The sequence below is a fragment of the Ixodes scapularis genome, unplaced genomic scaffold (assembly GCF_016920785.2).
Source record: "Ixodes scapularis isolate PalLabHiFi unplaced genomic scaffold, ASM1692078v2 PGA_scaffold40__2_contigs__length_1045541, whole genome shotgun sequence".
Classification (NCBI taxonomy): Eukaryota; Metazoa; Arthropoda; class Arachnida; order Ixodida; family Ixodidae; genus Ixodes; species Ixodes scapularis.
Window position 1 is genome coordinate 596,456 of NW_024609869.1, and position 16,625 is coordinate 613,080.

Below are 16,625 nucleotides of genomic sequence, written 5' to 3' on the forward strand. Positions count from 1 at the left end.
GTTGCTGAATGAAATGAAAGGCAGCCTATGATGGTACTACTAAGTTCCCGAAGAAGTTTCCAGGCACGTGGTATGCTTTAGGAACAAGACAGTACTGGTGAGGCCTGGTCAAGTTATTAGACTCATCCGATAGTAGCTGTAAGTTGTCTGTTCAAGCAAAAGCTTGATCAAATAGCCCCAAACGTAATAAAAACGTGGACGAGTCATCAATTATGTTAGACCTGATGTCTGATGCCAGCTCAGAAATATGTGGCGGGAAGTTATCAATTGGAAGACATTCCACAATGTCTGAAATTAAACTTTCATGATGCGAAGATATTTGCAACTCCTTTAGGAGGTCAGCCTTGTCGTCTTCTACGTTTTCATTGTCCGACAGTTTGGACAGTTTCTTTATCCAGAGGTGTTTTAGTCCTGAGGTGAACTGATGCACATTTGGGTTTGTGTTGCAGCCCAGCATTTGTCGTATATAGCTCCAAAAACGTTCTCAATTGTGTGTCTTGCTGCAGGCGTCGTGTAAGTAAGATCTTAAAGTCATGGCAGCTTGAAAGCTCATCCCAGAGCATGAGGACACTTTTTATATTAACTTGCCACCCAATGATGGCTTATGGCTGCCTCCTACTTTGGAACTGCCATGCTGAAATCCATCCGAGTTACTGGTGGAGAAACTGGTGGAGAAAATCAAGTATTTGAGATTCTCCCTTCAGAATGGCATGACGCAACTTCTGCCCTGTCTTCTTGAATTTTTTAGCTATTTAGACAATCAAGAAGTATGCACATCCTATCACAGAAATAGGCTGTAGCCATGGCTGCCTCAGGAAGTTCCTTTGCATAAACAAGAGATATGATTACAAGAAAGATTGAGGCACTCAGTACCTGTGGGGCACAATTTTCTTCCATGTTACAGAAAGGTTTTTGAATAAATGTGTCTCTCAGTAAGTTTCGGAGTCAATTGCAAGCTAATCTCATGGATAGACCAATGAAGTTCAACAATAGAAGACCGCTCAATGACCTCATTTCCGATGCAAAGTTTGTGGGCTTGGAGATTGCTCTTGGTTGTTTTGGGAAGGTGCGGGACATCATAGACAAAGTAAACGTGTTCGTTGTCAACTTCAAAAAATGGCTTATCACCACACACACCAAGCTTACGTTTGAAGCCCCCTAACCACAGACCACAGCCTTTACTGTGAAGCCAACAGTCTTAAAGGGGCGATGCACTGATATTTGTATTTTGCGCAAATACCGCTTAGAACGAATCCCTGACGTTAATGATCCGTAAAATATACCCGTTCGTTTTCACCACACGCAATCGAAGTCGCAGAAAAAAATAAAGAAAAACGAGCAGAGTTCACCCCCTCAACTCGCAGCCAGAACAAGCGGCCCCGTGATCTGGAGCCGATTATATGCCGCCAATGTTGATCATAGTCACGCGCTGGGGTTGGCAAGGCACAGGACACGCGCCGAGTTCCAGACATTGTTATGGTTCGGCTGTTGTCGTCATTGCAGCGATTTGACACAGGACACTACCCGAATGTTTCTCGAGCTATCGATTATCACGAGCCCAAATCGAGTGTCCACGCCATGCTCGGGTCCAATCTATGAGCCGTATTCAAATATCGTCACCGGGCGGTACTGCTACCGTCCAGCTATGTCATCAGGTTTTTCGAAGGAGAGATTGAATAAAAACACTGGGGTTTGTCCTCGAAATTACAGCGCAACAGAGGAGTTTCTTGGTCAGTGGCGTTGCGTGCGAGTAAGACGTTGTTGGAGTGTGCACAACAGTGTGTGCAAACGCACCTCCTGAAAATTTCAGACAGCATAACAACCAAGGTTCTATCTGCAATGTTAGAGGTTCGTTCAACACCGTCATCTGTAAACCCATGGACAATGTCGTGTGCAAGGTCGTAAGTTAAATTCTTTTTTTTTAAACAATCTCATCGAAACTCAACATGCACACACGTTTCAAGTGCAGCCAGACAGCCCGGCAGAAACAACAGCGCGAGAAGCTCGAACCGATCGGCTCCAAGAATTCACGCCGAGCATGCGAGCACGCGGGCGGTCATGCGTCACCTTGATTGATGCAAAGTCGACCGAACATGATGCAGCAGAAAGCACAGATGGACGGCACGCACGGCACAGACGAACGACGCAGGGACGAGCAGAGGCCATGCAGAATGATGCAGAGGCGACGACGTGCAGGCAGGCAGGCCATGGCAGGCGCCATCCATCACGTGGTTTTTGTGACGTATTTGATTTAACCTATTTAGTCGTTTTAAGTACTTTAAACAATTTTAAAGCAGTGCCATTTAAAAAATAAATACTTTTCACAAAAAGAGTTTTAATTAATTTTAACCAAATTGTAGAAAAGCGCCACGTAGCGGAGGGTATGAAACGCACTATCTGGGCCGCGAATCGGCTCCTGTGTCCTCTCTTTACGTTTGCTATATTACTCTATGCCAGGCCCGCGCCTCTTACCGGCGGCCGGACCGTTGCGTGCGCTGCGCCGCCATGGAGAGGGCTTCTCTGGTGGCGTTCCTTGGAACTACGCCGCGCGAGAGCCTATGGGAGCCTCGTTCCTTGAAACTATGACGCGCGCCAGCCAATGGGAGCCTATCTGTCATGGCCCGTTTGCTCGAAGCGCTAAGCGCGGTTAAACTAGTGCTAACTGCGACTAAAGTTAGCCGCAGTACCTAGGAGAGGGATTTTGAAATCACGTAACTGGGATGCGGGGAAACATGGCAGCGCCCCGGGGAGTGAGGGCCGCTCGCTTTGGAACTAATATGTCGTTGTAGCTGCAATATCGGGCGCGTTAGTCAGCAATGAATGGTGCAGGAGGCTTTCGCTTTGCCTTACCTCTCTTAAATCGCAAAGCATGAGCAATGACCTCGCCTCATTTTTAGATAGTCTTTCGATTTTGGCCATTACTAAGCCTAAATGAACGCGATAATTGTCGGAATGGCAACGTTTTTGGAAAGTGGATTGTTTTGACTCAATCGGCCGGGTATTGACAGCACACAAAAGCAGACAGCGTCCCAATTGACATTTTTCTAAATTTCCCAAGCACCGAGGTGCATGTTACGAGTGTAGTTGCACGCGTTGCACGTGCTGGTGTCTGCAGTAGTAATTGTTCTAAAGCCAAAACTCTAAAACAAGTTTAGCCTTGCACCCACGTTCGTCAAAGCCTTATGATTATTTACTGCCAATCTTTTATAAGAGGAAGGCCAGCGCGCGCGGACCGTAGAATTACACTTCCAGCGTTCTCCTCGGTGTTTGGGTAATTTAATTATAGCTCTATTTTCACTAGAGCCGAATTAGGTGAATTTAGTTTTACCTTACCTCACATCTGTACCACGAGCAACAAAAAATTTGTCTGCTCCAATGTATGCCGCGCTGCGTCGCAAGAACCCGGTAGCGCACGTTGTTGGGTTCCTCCTTTTTGGGAATTTTTCCACGGAAGCCAATTATATTCGCTACAACCAATATATAGTGACACCAGCTATCACCCTCTAATAAAACACGGAGCTATCGCTCATCCAGCCCTCCTCAAACTTGGCTAGGTACTTATAGGAACCTAGTAGGGAAGGGCGGTTAACTTTCAACTGCGGTTAAAGTAAACCGACTTCGAGCAAACGGGCCCTGAAGACAAACACCAATATGATCGCGAACGTGGAAACTACGTACGCCGCAGCCATTTTGTCAAACGAAGCGACGGGGCCATGCGTGGCTCCCCGCATCCCTACCGAGCCAGTCACGTGATTTCAGAATCTTTCTCCTATGTGCTGCGGCTAACTTTAGCCGCGCTTCGAGCAAACGGGCCCTGATTTCTGCTGCAGACGACAGGCACACCATTGGGACAGGGGAAGGTGCCGTTTGGCGCGACTTCAAAAGCCGATGGCGTTTGTTAGCACTATTGGACCAGTTTACGCTTTCGCATTAATAAACGGAGGATAAATGTTACATGGGCCATACATACCCTTTGTATCGGCCTATTCGGAAAGATTTTCGGCACGTTAACTAGCACGAACGAGGAAGAAAAGTCCCTCTACGTGGTGGATGGAGCAGGACGAGCCTGAACGAGCGGTGCAACTCACACATCAAGCCAGTCTAATGAAGAAGCTGAGGCATCGTTTCGAAGTTAAAGGGTCGTCTACGAACGATTCGCCGACGCATCCGCGTATGCTGCCCTGAAAAAGGTTCGCCATCTTTCCTGTTATAACGCATTAAACAACATAAATTATTATATCTGTCATTTTTATGTCGAGGTCGGTTCCAGGCTTCTCCTTGTAGCTGTAAAGGAAGGTTGGCGAACTACATTTACCATAGTCCCTCTGTTAAGGGATCTTTATACGCCGTGTGATAACGAACTCCAGGACCCTTTGCTAGAAGGACCTTAGCTATATAGGTATACCCAGACTTGTGCTCGTTACTTGAAAAATGTAATGGATTACCATTACAGATTACCGAGCCTCAAATGTAATGGATTGCCGTTACAAATCACTTTCACTGAATATAACAGATTACTTTACTCGTTACATTACAAATTACTTTCACGTTACTTTTTCCGCACACTTATCCAGAAAACAACAGAAACAATGTTGATATTTTTTAGAAATGTTCTGCAACACTACTTTCCATTTTTCATACGTCCGTATAATGGTACTCCTTGCAAAAAATAAAATATTGTATTTAAAAGAAAGAGTGTACGTCCACTGCTTTCACCTGTAAGCTGACAAGGCACCGAAAGCTGCAACCACACCCGCCATCCGGCTAGCATACGGCCTCCGGAAATGATCCTTCGAATTGTGCAGACAAAGCTAGTGGTGCGCATGCTCAGTAGCAACGTCTACATCCGCTACGAGATTCGGAGGTAAAGAAGCGATCCAGGAAAGCTACCTTTTGACTCGGGTGTTTCACCTGTCATTCGCAACTTTCACGACCTATAGAGGGCGCGCTGGCGCCTATCAAAATGGCCGTCATCTGGATGATCTTCGTACAACAGTAGTACGAGGTGGGGTCTGCGACACGTAAGTAATTCTAGTTTTGCTTTATACGAGCAGTATTAGAGCCTTACTTTATTTAATCAAGTCAGGAAGCGGTAGGCAAGCACCTTTATCGTGAAGCCATTCACCCAGGAGCTAGGGAGCGCGATTCTCACACCGCAGTACCACCATCGCTGAAAGTTGCGAATTCACGAGAAAAAAAAAACTTGGTTCTAACGTTACAATATACAGTCAATGCAGAACGCAGGTGTCCCAGCTTGATGTGTTTTCGTAGGTTAGAGTTTGTTGTTCTTGCTGATGACAGTGTATATTTTTAGCAAGCAAAGTATGCACTAAAACTCTAGGTTTCCGTTCTCCTTAATGCCCTGAATTTTGAACATCTCATTAAGAGGTGGCCATCGAGACGACGGACACTCCATGACCGAAAACCAGACCAGTCAGAGAAAAAATGGCGGTTACGGGTTATCGATGGTTCATCGGTTTTCACTTTCATACCGTTATGCGTGGAGGCCAGGGGAGGGGAGGGCATAGAGAGCGAGAGAAGCGGTAGCATCGGTCTCACATCACTTTTACGCGTTCTCTTCCTCTCTCTCTCTGTCAGCACTGCTTAGATGGCCTAACCGCCCCCCCCCCCCCCCCCCCCCCCTTTTTATGTTGACAGTTGACCGTAAAGTGAGGAGTGGACTCGACCACCATGTCCAGACAAGTAAACTAAAAGAAGTTTTATCCGCACCCTCGAAGACGATGCGCTTAGCCTCGCGTCGGGCGCTTTTCAGCCGTGCCCACCGTGGCCGTGCCTCAAGAGCGTGCTAGAATACATTTGCGCACATCAAAGACAAAGAAAATTCGACCCCCTCGCGCGAGGCTACATCGTCTCTTACGCGAGCTCTGAACCTGCGAATCGAGGGGGTACGGACCCGCGTTTGGTGTCTATGCAGGTGGCGGGAGACGTCGAAGAAGTTGGAAAGGGGCAAATGGTGTAAAAGACCAAAACAAATAAACACGAAGATCTTTCTCCTGCCCGGGAGAAGAAAAACACGATGGAAGGCGACGTAGAGCCTAGTCGGCGTTGTCTTACTTGATCTTTTTCTTTCGTATGTGTGTACATAGTATATGCCTTGCCCGTTTTTCTAGTGGTTCTAGTGACCGGTCATACAAAATATCGTGTTTTCTTTTCGGCTATTCTCCCCTTCCTGGTGTTTTCTAATTGGTAGAACTTGCTCTCTTTAAGCTGCTGAACGTTCTGCTCGTATTGCTCCAGTTGCTGTATTATGCTCATATTTTTAAAAAGTAACGAGTAATTAAGGTAATTTGTTACCAATATTCTGTAACAAAATTACATTACAGGTTGCTTCCAAAAAAGAGTAACGTGGCAATTACAAAATTACTTGAAAAAATAACGGATTACTTCCTAAGTATGAGTGTACCTTTACGCTGCCGTGTGAATGGAGTTATAAGGGGCCTTGCGAGACCATGATCACTTCGCCTTTTTTTATATAGAACGACCCGGGAATGGTATTTTGAGGACTACAATAGTCACTAACAAGGTGATAAGGGCAGGGAGGAGCTTGAGCTGTCCCGCCTCCAGCGCGAGCGTCTTACCTTCAATACCGCTTCGACGTCTCGTGCACCTCGAGGGCGAACGCTGCTGAAGCACGACTGAAGGCATGGAGCGCACGACTGAAGGCACCTCGAGGCTGAGCTTTCAAATGACGCCCTGTCGTTCTCCCTCTGTCAGAAAACTATAATATATTGTCAGGCCATTCGCATTCTAGAGGAGTGTCGACCGTCGAGACCTCATGCGCCCCGAGTGTGTGAGTCCTGCAGCCTGGCTAAAACATTGATGTGGCTCTTTTTAAATCGATAATAGAGAGTTTTAGAATAGCGTAAAGACTCTAGCGTCAGCACTGCGTACAACGCACGCTAGCTATCGACGTAACGTTACGGAGCGCGTTGAACGCGCACTTCTAGTATAGCGGGAGGCAAACGCATACGGAACGATACGTAAAGACTTGCAGCGCCATCTAGATGTGTTCCTGCGAACTGCCTCAAACAATCCAATGCGGGTATTCGGTAAAGCCAATTTAACACTGCGAATCTCTTCGCTTTGCTACGAAGTGCGTGAATCTCTTTCCAGTTGCCTGTTGTTAACGTTTTTTTTTTTTTTTTTTTTTTTTTTTTTTTTTTTCTAGGGCTGTGCGACTAGCAATTAGATCTATGGTTCACAGTGTGTTGTGGGATCCCTATTACCTTATGTTGGCCTCGTCATTTGCTTGGAAATATGCAAGCAATACGTCGCACCGCTCGCGTTCCGACCGCAGAAAAAACACTTTTTGGGGTTCGACGGCGTCGCCAACGTTCTTGGCTACCGACACCCATCTTTGTGGGCGCTCGAAAGGGTTCGTCGCGTTGATTTCTTTGAGGAGGTTGTGTGTCGCCTGTCAATAGCGCCCGATCAGGCCGAGTTCGACTCGCTCCGAGGAAGTCACACGGGGAAGCGCTACCATTGGGAAATGTTTTATCTGTACTTAAGTTCAAAGTCCGATGAAGAGGGGGGCCAAGGCTGTCTAGTGGTCCGAGTCTTCAGTTGAAGGCCTAGCTCGGCACCGGCTCTTTCGTCTGTCTCCAGCTCCGAACTCCGTGTGTCCTCGCCCGCCAAAGCCCCGCCCTTTTTCTCTTCTTCTTTCTCTTTCTTCCACAAGGTTGAGGTCATTTTCAATGGTGAAGCGAACCCGTACAACGCACATAGTACTTCCACTGGTTTGCCTCACCGCCGCCATTTTCCAAACTGGAGTAGTCTCGCGCTTTCCCGTGCGCGACGAGAGCAACGAGAATGGTACGCAGGGAACTGCAACGTACGCTCGCAAAAAGCGATAGAGAGCGTGCGTACGCATAGCTCGCCGCAGTACGTACGTATGGCTCGTGGGCAGTATGGAGGACGCAGCGTTAACGCTAACGTAGGGAGCTTACGTTTGCTGCTATACGTATTACTAAAACTCTCTAACATACGGTGTGGTTGAATATCCGAGTGGGCGCACAAAAACCATACGTTGCGAATTACATCAGGAAATATTGAGTGCGAATGGCATACTATGAATTTATACTCCACAATTTGGCCGACATAAAAACTTGTCTCGATCATTTACGCAAGCTCGGGAAGCATAGAATGTGTCGTGCGTGCATTATGCGATCGTCATGATTAGTTGTGCTTGGTTGCGGGGAGCTTTGAACGGTTTCGAGTGCGCTGCGCACATGTGGAGAGCACACGAATGTGTGCTCTCCGCATCTACAAAATTGATCGAAACGACTTTAAATTTTTTTCAGGAGTAGATTGCAGGATAGCATTGCTTATTCGAAAGTTTCCATTGGTTCTGCTTTTTCCGAGGGTGAGTGTAATGCCCCGAGTTATTAGTGCACTTGGAACGCAAGGAGCCCCTTGTGGTATATCACGTAGCCTCGAGGAGAGGCGGGCGTTTCAAAGTCCCTCGATAAAATTCACGCTTCGTGTGCCTTCCAAGCACTGCCAACCATTCTTCTGCGAACACGCAATACACGTGTTCCGAGCGAGTGCCACGCAGCCGTTCTCTTCCAAGGGCTGCCCATCCCAGTGTTTTCTACAGGTGCGGGAGTCTTCCCGCGAGCACCAGCACGATGAAGAAGAGATCCGCATGATAGGAGAAGGCGGTGGTTTCTTCGACATCCGTGACCTCCAGGACACCTGGGTCCGCATCCAGGTCCAAGCCGGAGACCTGATCGTGCTGCCGCCGAGGGCCTACCACCGCTTTACGCCCAAGGCAAGTCGGCCAGAGCCACGGTTGAGGGACAGCCTCGAACAAAGGAACGAAAGAAATTATTTTATCGTCTCCTAAATGTCAGCGTGGAGCAGTTTAGCATGCACCAAGAAATACCTCAATGACCTGGTCGACCCACCCTCGAGCTTTGCTTACACCCCTAATACAACGTACAAAGGACAGTCTGCACCAGACTTGTACGTAACGCATTAAAAGTAATGGATTACTTGTAATCGATTACATTTCACTGTGATTTTGTAACGCTTCGATTGCTTCCTTTAGGAGTACGATACTTGTAATTGAATTACTTTTTTTATGTAATCCACTACAAAATTACACATTACAATTTTTCTCAACTTCCTTTTTTTTTGGGTGGGGGGGGGGGGGGGGGGGGGGGGGCCGGCGGCGGCGGGGGGTTGATGTGCTGGAGCATAGCCTCCTCTATACGGAGAAAGCCTGGCGCGTCGCGTGAAAAGACGGCCGCCGTAAATGGGAAAGGAGGGGTGGAGAAACGGGAGCGGAGAGAACCTTTGCTGCTAGCGCCACAAAAGAGCGAGCGGCCAAACGCAGAAACAATCTTTTCTTTTTCTCTCTCTTTTCTTGTCGCTATCGTGGAGAGGAGAAACTCAACGTCCTCCCTTTCCCGTTTCTCCCTGCGCCCTTTCGAATCGCCGCGCCCGTTTCTCCCGGAGTACGAAAACGACGGTGACGAAAACACAAAAACAAGCGTGGTTCGGGGAGCGGCCGCTCATGACCCAAGCGCTCGCTGTCTAGGTCTGCCTTTTCTGCTCTGCGCTACCATATTGGTCACCGTTCGGCGCGCTCCTCCTCTCCTTTTTCCTGCGGCCGCGCGCCCTATTGTTCCGTCGTCGATGTGCCAGGCTTTCTACGTATAGAGGAGGCTATGGCTGGAGTTACTTAGCTCTGGGCAACGGTCATTTTTTTCTTTTTTTCTTTTTCGAAATCATTAAGCACGGGACCTCGAGGATTAGTAGGCCACTTCACTAAGCTTCGTTTTTTTGGTATATATATATTTTGTTTTGGTACACCGCAGACTACGTCCGGGTATAAAATATGGCGCCTTGTCCAGCCTCTTGTGAGTAATGCATTTAAACAGCGCTGTTTTTATTTATTTATTTTTCTCACGAGAGGTATTGGGTGTGTTGGCGTCGCTCACTCAGTTCTAAGCAAAAACAATCACGCCTGTTTTTTTTTGTTTTTTCTTTTTTTTTTTTTTTGTTTTTATCAATTGAGCGCGAGATTTTAAGGATTATGCTACCTAATAAAAAAAAGGTGAATGAAAAGTAACGTGGGAAGAAATAGATTACCTTAGATTAATTTTTCGATTACTTTTTTAGTCTCTAATTGTAACTGTAATCGGTTACTTTTACAGCGAAGTCATTGTGATTGTAATCGGTTACTTTTTTTCAGTAACGTGTACAAGTCTGGCAGACTTGTGCCAGTTACTTGAAAAATGTAATGGATTACAATTACAAATTACCGAGCCTCAAATGTAATGGATTACCTTTACAAATTACTTTCGCTGAAAAGTAACGGATTACTTTACTTGTTACATCACAAATTACTTTCACGTTACTTTTCCCGTGCACTCATCAAGAAAATAATAAAAGCGATCGATATTTTCAACAACAAAAATATTCTGTAATACGAGTTTCCATTTCTCATATTCAGGAGAAGAAAAACACGATGAAAGGCGATGGAAAGAGGCACAGCTTCTTGGCGTTGCCTTCGTGATCTTTGCTCTTCGCATATTTGTATAGTTCTCGCACGTTTTTTCAAGTGGTTCTAGCAGACTTGTACACGTTACTGAAAAAGTAACCGATTACAATTACAATTACTTCAAAGTAAAAAGTAACCGATTACAATTACAATTACAGCCTCAAACAGGTAATCGAAAAATTAATCTAAAGTAATCAATTACTTTCCACGGTACTTTTCATTCATCTTTTGGTATTACGGTAGCATAATCCTTGGAGTCTCGCGCCCAGTTGTTAAGAAGAAAAAAAGAAAGCCTTGACAGTTTTTGCTTAGAGCTGAATGAGTGGCGCCAACACACCCAATCCCTCTTGTAAAAAAAATAAAATAAAAATAGTGCTGCTTAAATACATTACTCACAAGAGGCTGAATAAGATAATTTTTCATAGCTAAACGTAATCTCCGGTGTATAAAAAAAAATGTACACAGGAAACGAAGCATAGTGAAGTGGCCTACTAGTCCAACATTGTTTTCTTTTCTGCGAATCACACAAAAAAATATCTTGGGTGCCTGTAGCTTTCTGAAAAAACTTCACGACGTAATCAGTACCGTTTTTGCTTAGAGCTGAATGAGTGACGCCAATACACCCAAGCCCTTTTGTGAAAAAAAAATAAAATAAAAATAGTGCTGTTTAAATACATTACTCTCAAGAAGCTGAATAAGATAATTTGCATACCTAAACGTAATCTCCGGTGTATAAAAAAAATGTACACTGGAAACGAAGCATAGTGAAGTGGCCTACTAATCCAACATTGTTTGCTTTTCCGTGAATCACAAAAAAAAAATATCTTGGGTGCCTGTAGCTTTCTGAACAAACTTCATGACGTAATCAGTACAGTGACTTTGCGATCCCCCACACCAAACTTCATCCTTCTGTGTGATATTAACTATCCAAATATTGTGTGGTCGGCGGACACAGCCTACGCAAGCCCTTTTTCGTTTGACAGTGACAAATTCATCAACTTATGTTCGGACTACAATTTCTCTCAGCTAGTGTCTCACCCCACAAGAGTTACGTCCTCCTGTGCCTCAGTGTTAGATCTTGTATTGTCAACCTTCGCCGACCTTGTTTCCCCTATTACCTATCTACCTGGTTTTAGTGACCATTTATTGCTGCACTTTACCTTAAATATTACCACAAGTCATTCCCCGAAAATAGTTAAACAGATTGATTACGGAAAATCTAATATTACGGCTATAAATAGTGAATTGTGTGAATTTCTGAGTTACTTTGTGGAAAATTTCTTTGGACGCTCTGTAAATGAAAATTGGTGTCTGTTTCGAAAAAAAAAATAACTACCTCATAAGCACCTATATTACACTTCGCTCATTATCATCCAAAAGTAATTCCCCTTGGTACAACACCAGACTTAAACGACTTTCCAATAAAAAGGAATGCCTCTTTCGTGTAGCCAGACTTTCAAAACAAGATAGTCATTTGAAGGCCTATCGTTGCGCCGAGCAGGAATATAAACGTGCAGTATTAAAAGTGAAACTCAATTTTTTTACTAACACGTTGCCCACAATTTTATCTGCAAATGTTCGCCACTTTTGGAACTTAATCAAACCTAATGACAACCACCAAACTTACAAACGTGGATGGGGAACGAGTAGGTCAAGATGAGTGTGCATCATTGCTAAATGATATATTTATACAATCTTTTTCTCCTACCGATGTTTTTGTGTACACCAACTTTAATGGCCCTGACTTTTTGCCAATGAATCCAATATTAATATCATATGATGGTATAGCTGCAATAATTAACAACCTCAAGCTCTGTTCTTTATCCGGTGTTGACAATATTAACTCTAAAATCTTAAATAACACGAAGTCGTATCAATCAGATATACTATCAATGATTTTTAAGCAATCATTGGAGGAAGGCTGCCGTCCCGAAGACTGGAAAGTTGGAAAGGTGATTCCGATTCATAAAAGTGGCAACCACTCCTCCCCGAATAACTTGCGGCCAATTTCTTTAACATCCATTCCTTGTAAGATACTCGAACATATCATATATTCTAACCTCGCATGTTTCCTAGAACCGAAATATTTTTTTCACCCAACTCAACACGGCTTCCGCAAATAATTTTCCTCCGAAACACAGCTTCTGCTCTTCACTAATAAGCTTCATTCTGTCGTTGACCGTGGCTCCCAGATAGACTGCGGTTTCCCTTATTTCTCTAAAGCCCTCGATAAAGTTTCTCACCGGCTACTCCCAGTAAAACTTAGCAACCTCAACATTGATCCGAATGTGCTACGCTGGATAGAATCGTTTTTAACCAACCGTTCTCAATGTGTGCATGCCCCCCCCCCCCCCCCCCCCAGTGGTACTAACTCTTCACTTTCTCCCGCAGCATCTGCAGTTCCCCAGGGTTCTGTTTTAGGTCCGCTACTTTTCCTGATCTATATTAATGATCTGTCTGAATGTATTTCCCCTCATATTATTTTATTTGCTGATTATTGTGTACTATATATAGAAAAATAACAAATAACTCCGACATCTCTGTTCTCCAATCAGATCTTAATTCTTTATCTAACTGGTGCGACAAGTGGTTGATGCAACTCAAGCATAATAAATGTAAATCCATGAGAGTTTCCCGTCATACCAACATATGCTCGAATTACTACATTGACGACACTCCGCTGCAGTCTGTCCTCTTACAAATACTTAGGTGTTTACATAACTTCTGATCTTTCCTGGGAAACTCTTACTAACTACGTAACTAACAACGCCAATCGCATGCTTGGATATCTCAAACGAAATTTTTCACAGTGACCAGTGTCACTAAAACTCCTTTTATATACTACTTTAGTACGTACTAAACTTAAATATGCATGTACTATCAGGGACCCCAGTCATAACACTATCATAGCAACATTGGAATCAGTTCTAAATCGTGCAGCACGTTTCATGCTCTTTAATTACCATCGTGCATCCAGTGTTACTTCAATAAAAAAATAGCCTTGGTTTACCTACACTAATGAACCGTAGACGCATTTCTCGCCTATTTCATAAGATTTACCATAAGAACCCTCTTATGCGCCGTGAACTTCTAAAGAAACCTACTTATGTTTCATCCCGCGTAGATCATCAGTACAAAGTCGGTATCCCCAATTACAAAACTAACACTTATAATAACTCCTTTGTTCCTCTGACTAGCTCTGATTGGAATCGCCTTTCCGCTGGCATAGCCTCCATAACCAGTATTAATGATTTTAAAAATGCTTTTTTTTTTTTTATTATCCATTTTCTAGTTGGTATTACTGTTATAACATTGTGTAAATATTTTTGAAGTGTCTGAGCGAGCGTGCAATAATGACTGTAATGTATTTCATGTATCAACAACTGTACCTTTGTCACCTGTACCCCCCCCCCCCCCCCCCCCCCCCACTCCCCTCTGTAATGCCCTTCGGGACCTTGAGGGTAAATAAATAAATAAGTAAATAAATAAATTCTTGAGGTCCCGTGCTTACTGGTTTCGAAAAAGAAGAAAAAGTTGATCGTTGCCCAGAGGGGAGTGACTCCAGCACATCTAAACCCCCCTCCCCCCCAAAACAAAATGAAGGAAAATTGTAATGGGTAATTTCGTAATGAATTACAGCAAAAAAAAAATTAATTAAATTACAAGGATCGTTACTTCTTAAAGGAAGTAATTGAAGCATTGAAAAATTACTATATAATGTAATCGATTACAAGTAATCCATTACTTGTAACGCGTTACGTACAAGTCTGGGTTCTCGTGACCGGTCATATAAAAGATCGTGTTTTATTTTCGGCTGTACTCCTCTTCAGGATTTTTATTTTCTTCTAACTTGCTAGGTCCTATGCTGCTGAATTGCCAGCTCCACTTTCTTTATTATGTTCATAGTTAAAAAGGAAGTAACGAGTAATTGAAGTAATTCGTTACCAATAATTGTAACGAAATTACATTATAAATTACTGCCCCAGAAAAGTAACGCGACAATTACAAAATTACTTGAAAAAGTAACGGATTACTTCCCAAGGCTGCGGAGGTGTTGGTGTGAAGTCAATATATACAGGGTGTTTCACGAAAAGTGGACAAATTCGATATTGCGGAAACAACGCGTTGCAACAAAAAAGACTTGTGTCGTTTTGGTCATGGGCAGGGGCCTATTTAGTATAATTATTAAAGTCCGGGATAATTAGACTGTTAATTATTTTTGCGTAATCAACGTTTTTATATTGTGTATAAGGGCATGGTTTAAATTAGAAAATTGCTCAGCATCATCGAAAAATAGTAAATCAACAAATTGCAGAATGATAGAAGGCACGCGAAGCATTTCAAGGCTTTTTGGAAAACCGCACAAATTCGACGGGTTTTTCTATAAGTTTCGGTTTGCCCATGATGGCGTCTGTGTGACACGCGCATATAATACAGTGTTCGCTATCCTATAACAACGGCCACGGTCGTGTATATGCAGGGAAAGGTGGCCATGCGCCGGATCTACGCCACTGGAGTGGACTACTCGGCGGTCCTCCGAGAGGCCTGAGCGCTCGTCTCGAGCCAATACCACCTACAAGGCCTGCGCATGACGTCATCGTTAGTGGACCCCCTTCCCGCACCAGGCGGCAAATACGCTGGGGCTCGACGAGAGTCAACGCAAAGCGGCAGACACGTCCGCCTTGGCGTCGCCTCGTTCCTGTAGCATAGCGCTCGTTGTGAGACACTGCAAGACGCGTTGCCGGCGACGCTGACGCGAGCTAAGGGGGACACTCGGTGGATTCACTTGCGCCGGTCATTTCTTCCTGGTGGTATTGGTCTCGTGCACACTGCAGCGCAGTCTTGATGCCGGAGAAAAACGTCGGAGTTCGGCGGTTTGCACACGGACAGCACCGGGCGCCATGCTCTCGGAAAACAGAAGGAATAAAGGTAGCACTTTGGGTGGAGCAGTGACAACTCTGGTATCGTAGGCGGACACGAAGGAAAGCGGGCTTAATACAATTTGAACAAATAATACACTCATTATTACGCTCCAATAAATGGTCGTTTAAGGTTGACAAGAACTTCTGTCCTCCAGACATTACTTGCCTAGGACGTTCACGCAATCCTTCTTTGAAATTGCACCCCTTGAAAGACGTATTTTAGTGGCACGTTCGCAGTTCCAGCTATCATGGCAGCGAGTAGTTTCTCTCGTTCTTTGGGGCAGATGTGCATAATGAAATTTCTGACGAAGAAAGATAAACTGGCTAATATTGGGAGAAAACTGCAAGCATAGTATGGGGAACGAACGACGCTACGGACAAGAGAGTACGAATGGTGACAACAGTTTGGCGAGGGATGACGTGCGGTGACAAATGCGCCGTACGGACACGTTCGCCCGACTAGTCAAGCAGCCCAGTTCTTTCTACAGAACCTACACCAAAAGAACCAGGGAGTCGCAAGAGCGAGGCAGCGATGTTTGACCGGGAAAACTTTTGAACAGTCGACATGCTCTCTCGTGCTTGTCCAATTCTCTTTCCTCTGTGTGGATAAAAGTCCCGGTTAACCTTGGACGGCCCTTGTACACGTTACGATATAGAGGGGCTGAACATCGAAGTTTAAACTCCCGGTTGAAGGAAACAATTATTTATTATAGTCACTGACAAGGTGAGAATGGCAGAGAGGAGCTTCTGTATAGTGCCTCCTCCAGCGGGAGCTCGCTGTACCTTCCACAATGCTTCGGCGTCTCGTGCAGCTGGAGCACGCGCGCAGCTGAAGCACAACAGAAGGCAGGGAGCGCGTGATAGAGGCCGGGCGTTCGAAAGGCACGACATGCCGTTCTCTCTCTGTTGGTGACTATTCTAGAGAGTAGGGCTTCTTTTGGCTGCTAACACAACATCAAGGAACGACGATGGCGACGAGCCCTGGTGAGGCTGTTCTTTCAAAGTTCTCGCAATTTTTGCAGATTCTGCGGTGGTACAATATAGTTGCCTACATTGGAGCTATTACTTAACGCTACTTGGCTTCTAAGTGCCTTTACCTCTAACCAGAGCCAGACGCTGGCGCTAGAGTAAGAAGATGCGCTAAGCGTCGAACCAGGTCCGTGTCGGAAGACATG

The 16,625-nt window shown here is 44.9% G+C and overlaps 1 protein-coding gene across 1 annotated transcript in view; it reads left to right on the plus strand.

Moving 5' to 3' along the window:
• LOC120846264 (1,2-dihydroxy-3-keto-5-methylthiopentene dioxygenase) overlaps positions 1-15,347 on the plus strand; it is a 58,383-nt gene extending 43,036 nt beyond the window's left edge. The window contains exons 4-5 of the mRNA XM_040217967.3: positions 8,618-8,791; positions 15,009-15,347. Of these exons, the coding sequence (XP_040073901.1) occupies positions 8,618-8,791; positions 15,009-15,077 (243 nt within the window). The 3' untranslated portion in view covers positions 15,078-15,347. The remainder of the gene's footprint in view (positions 1-8,617; positions 8,792-15,008) is intronic.
• The last annotated feature ends 1,278 nt before the right edge of the window (positions 15,348-16,625 follow it).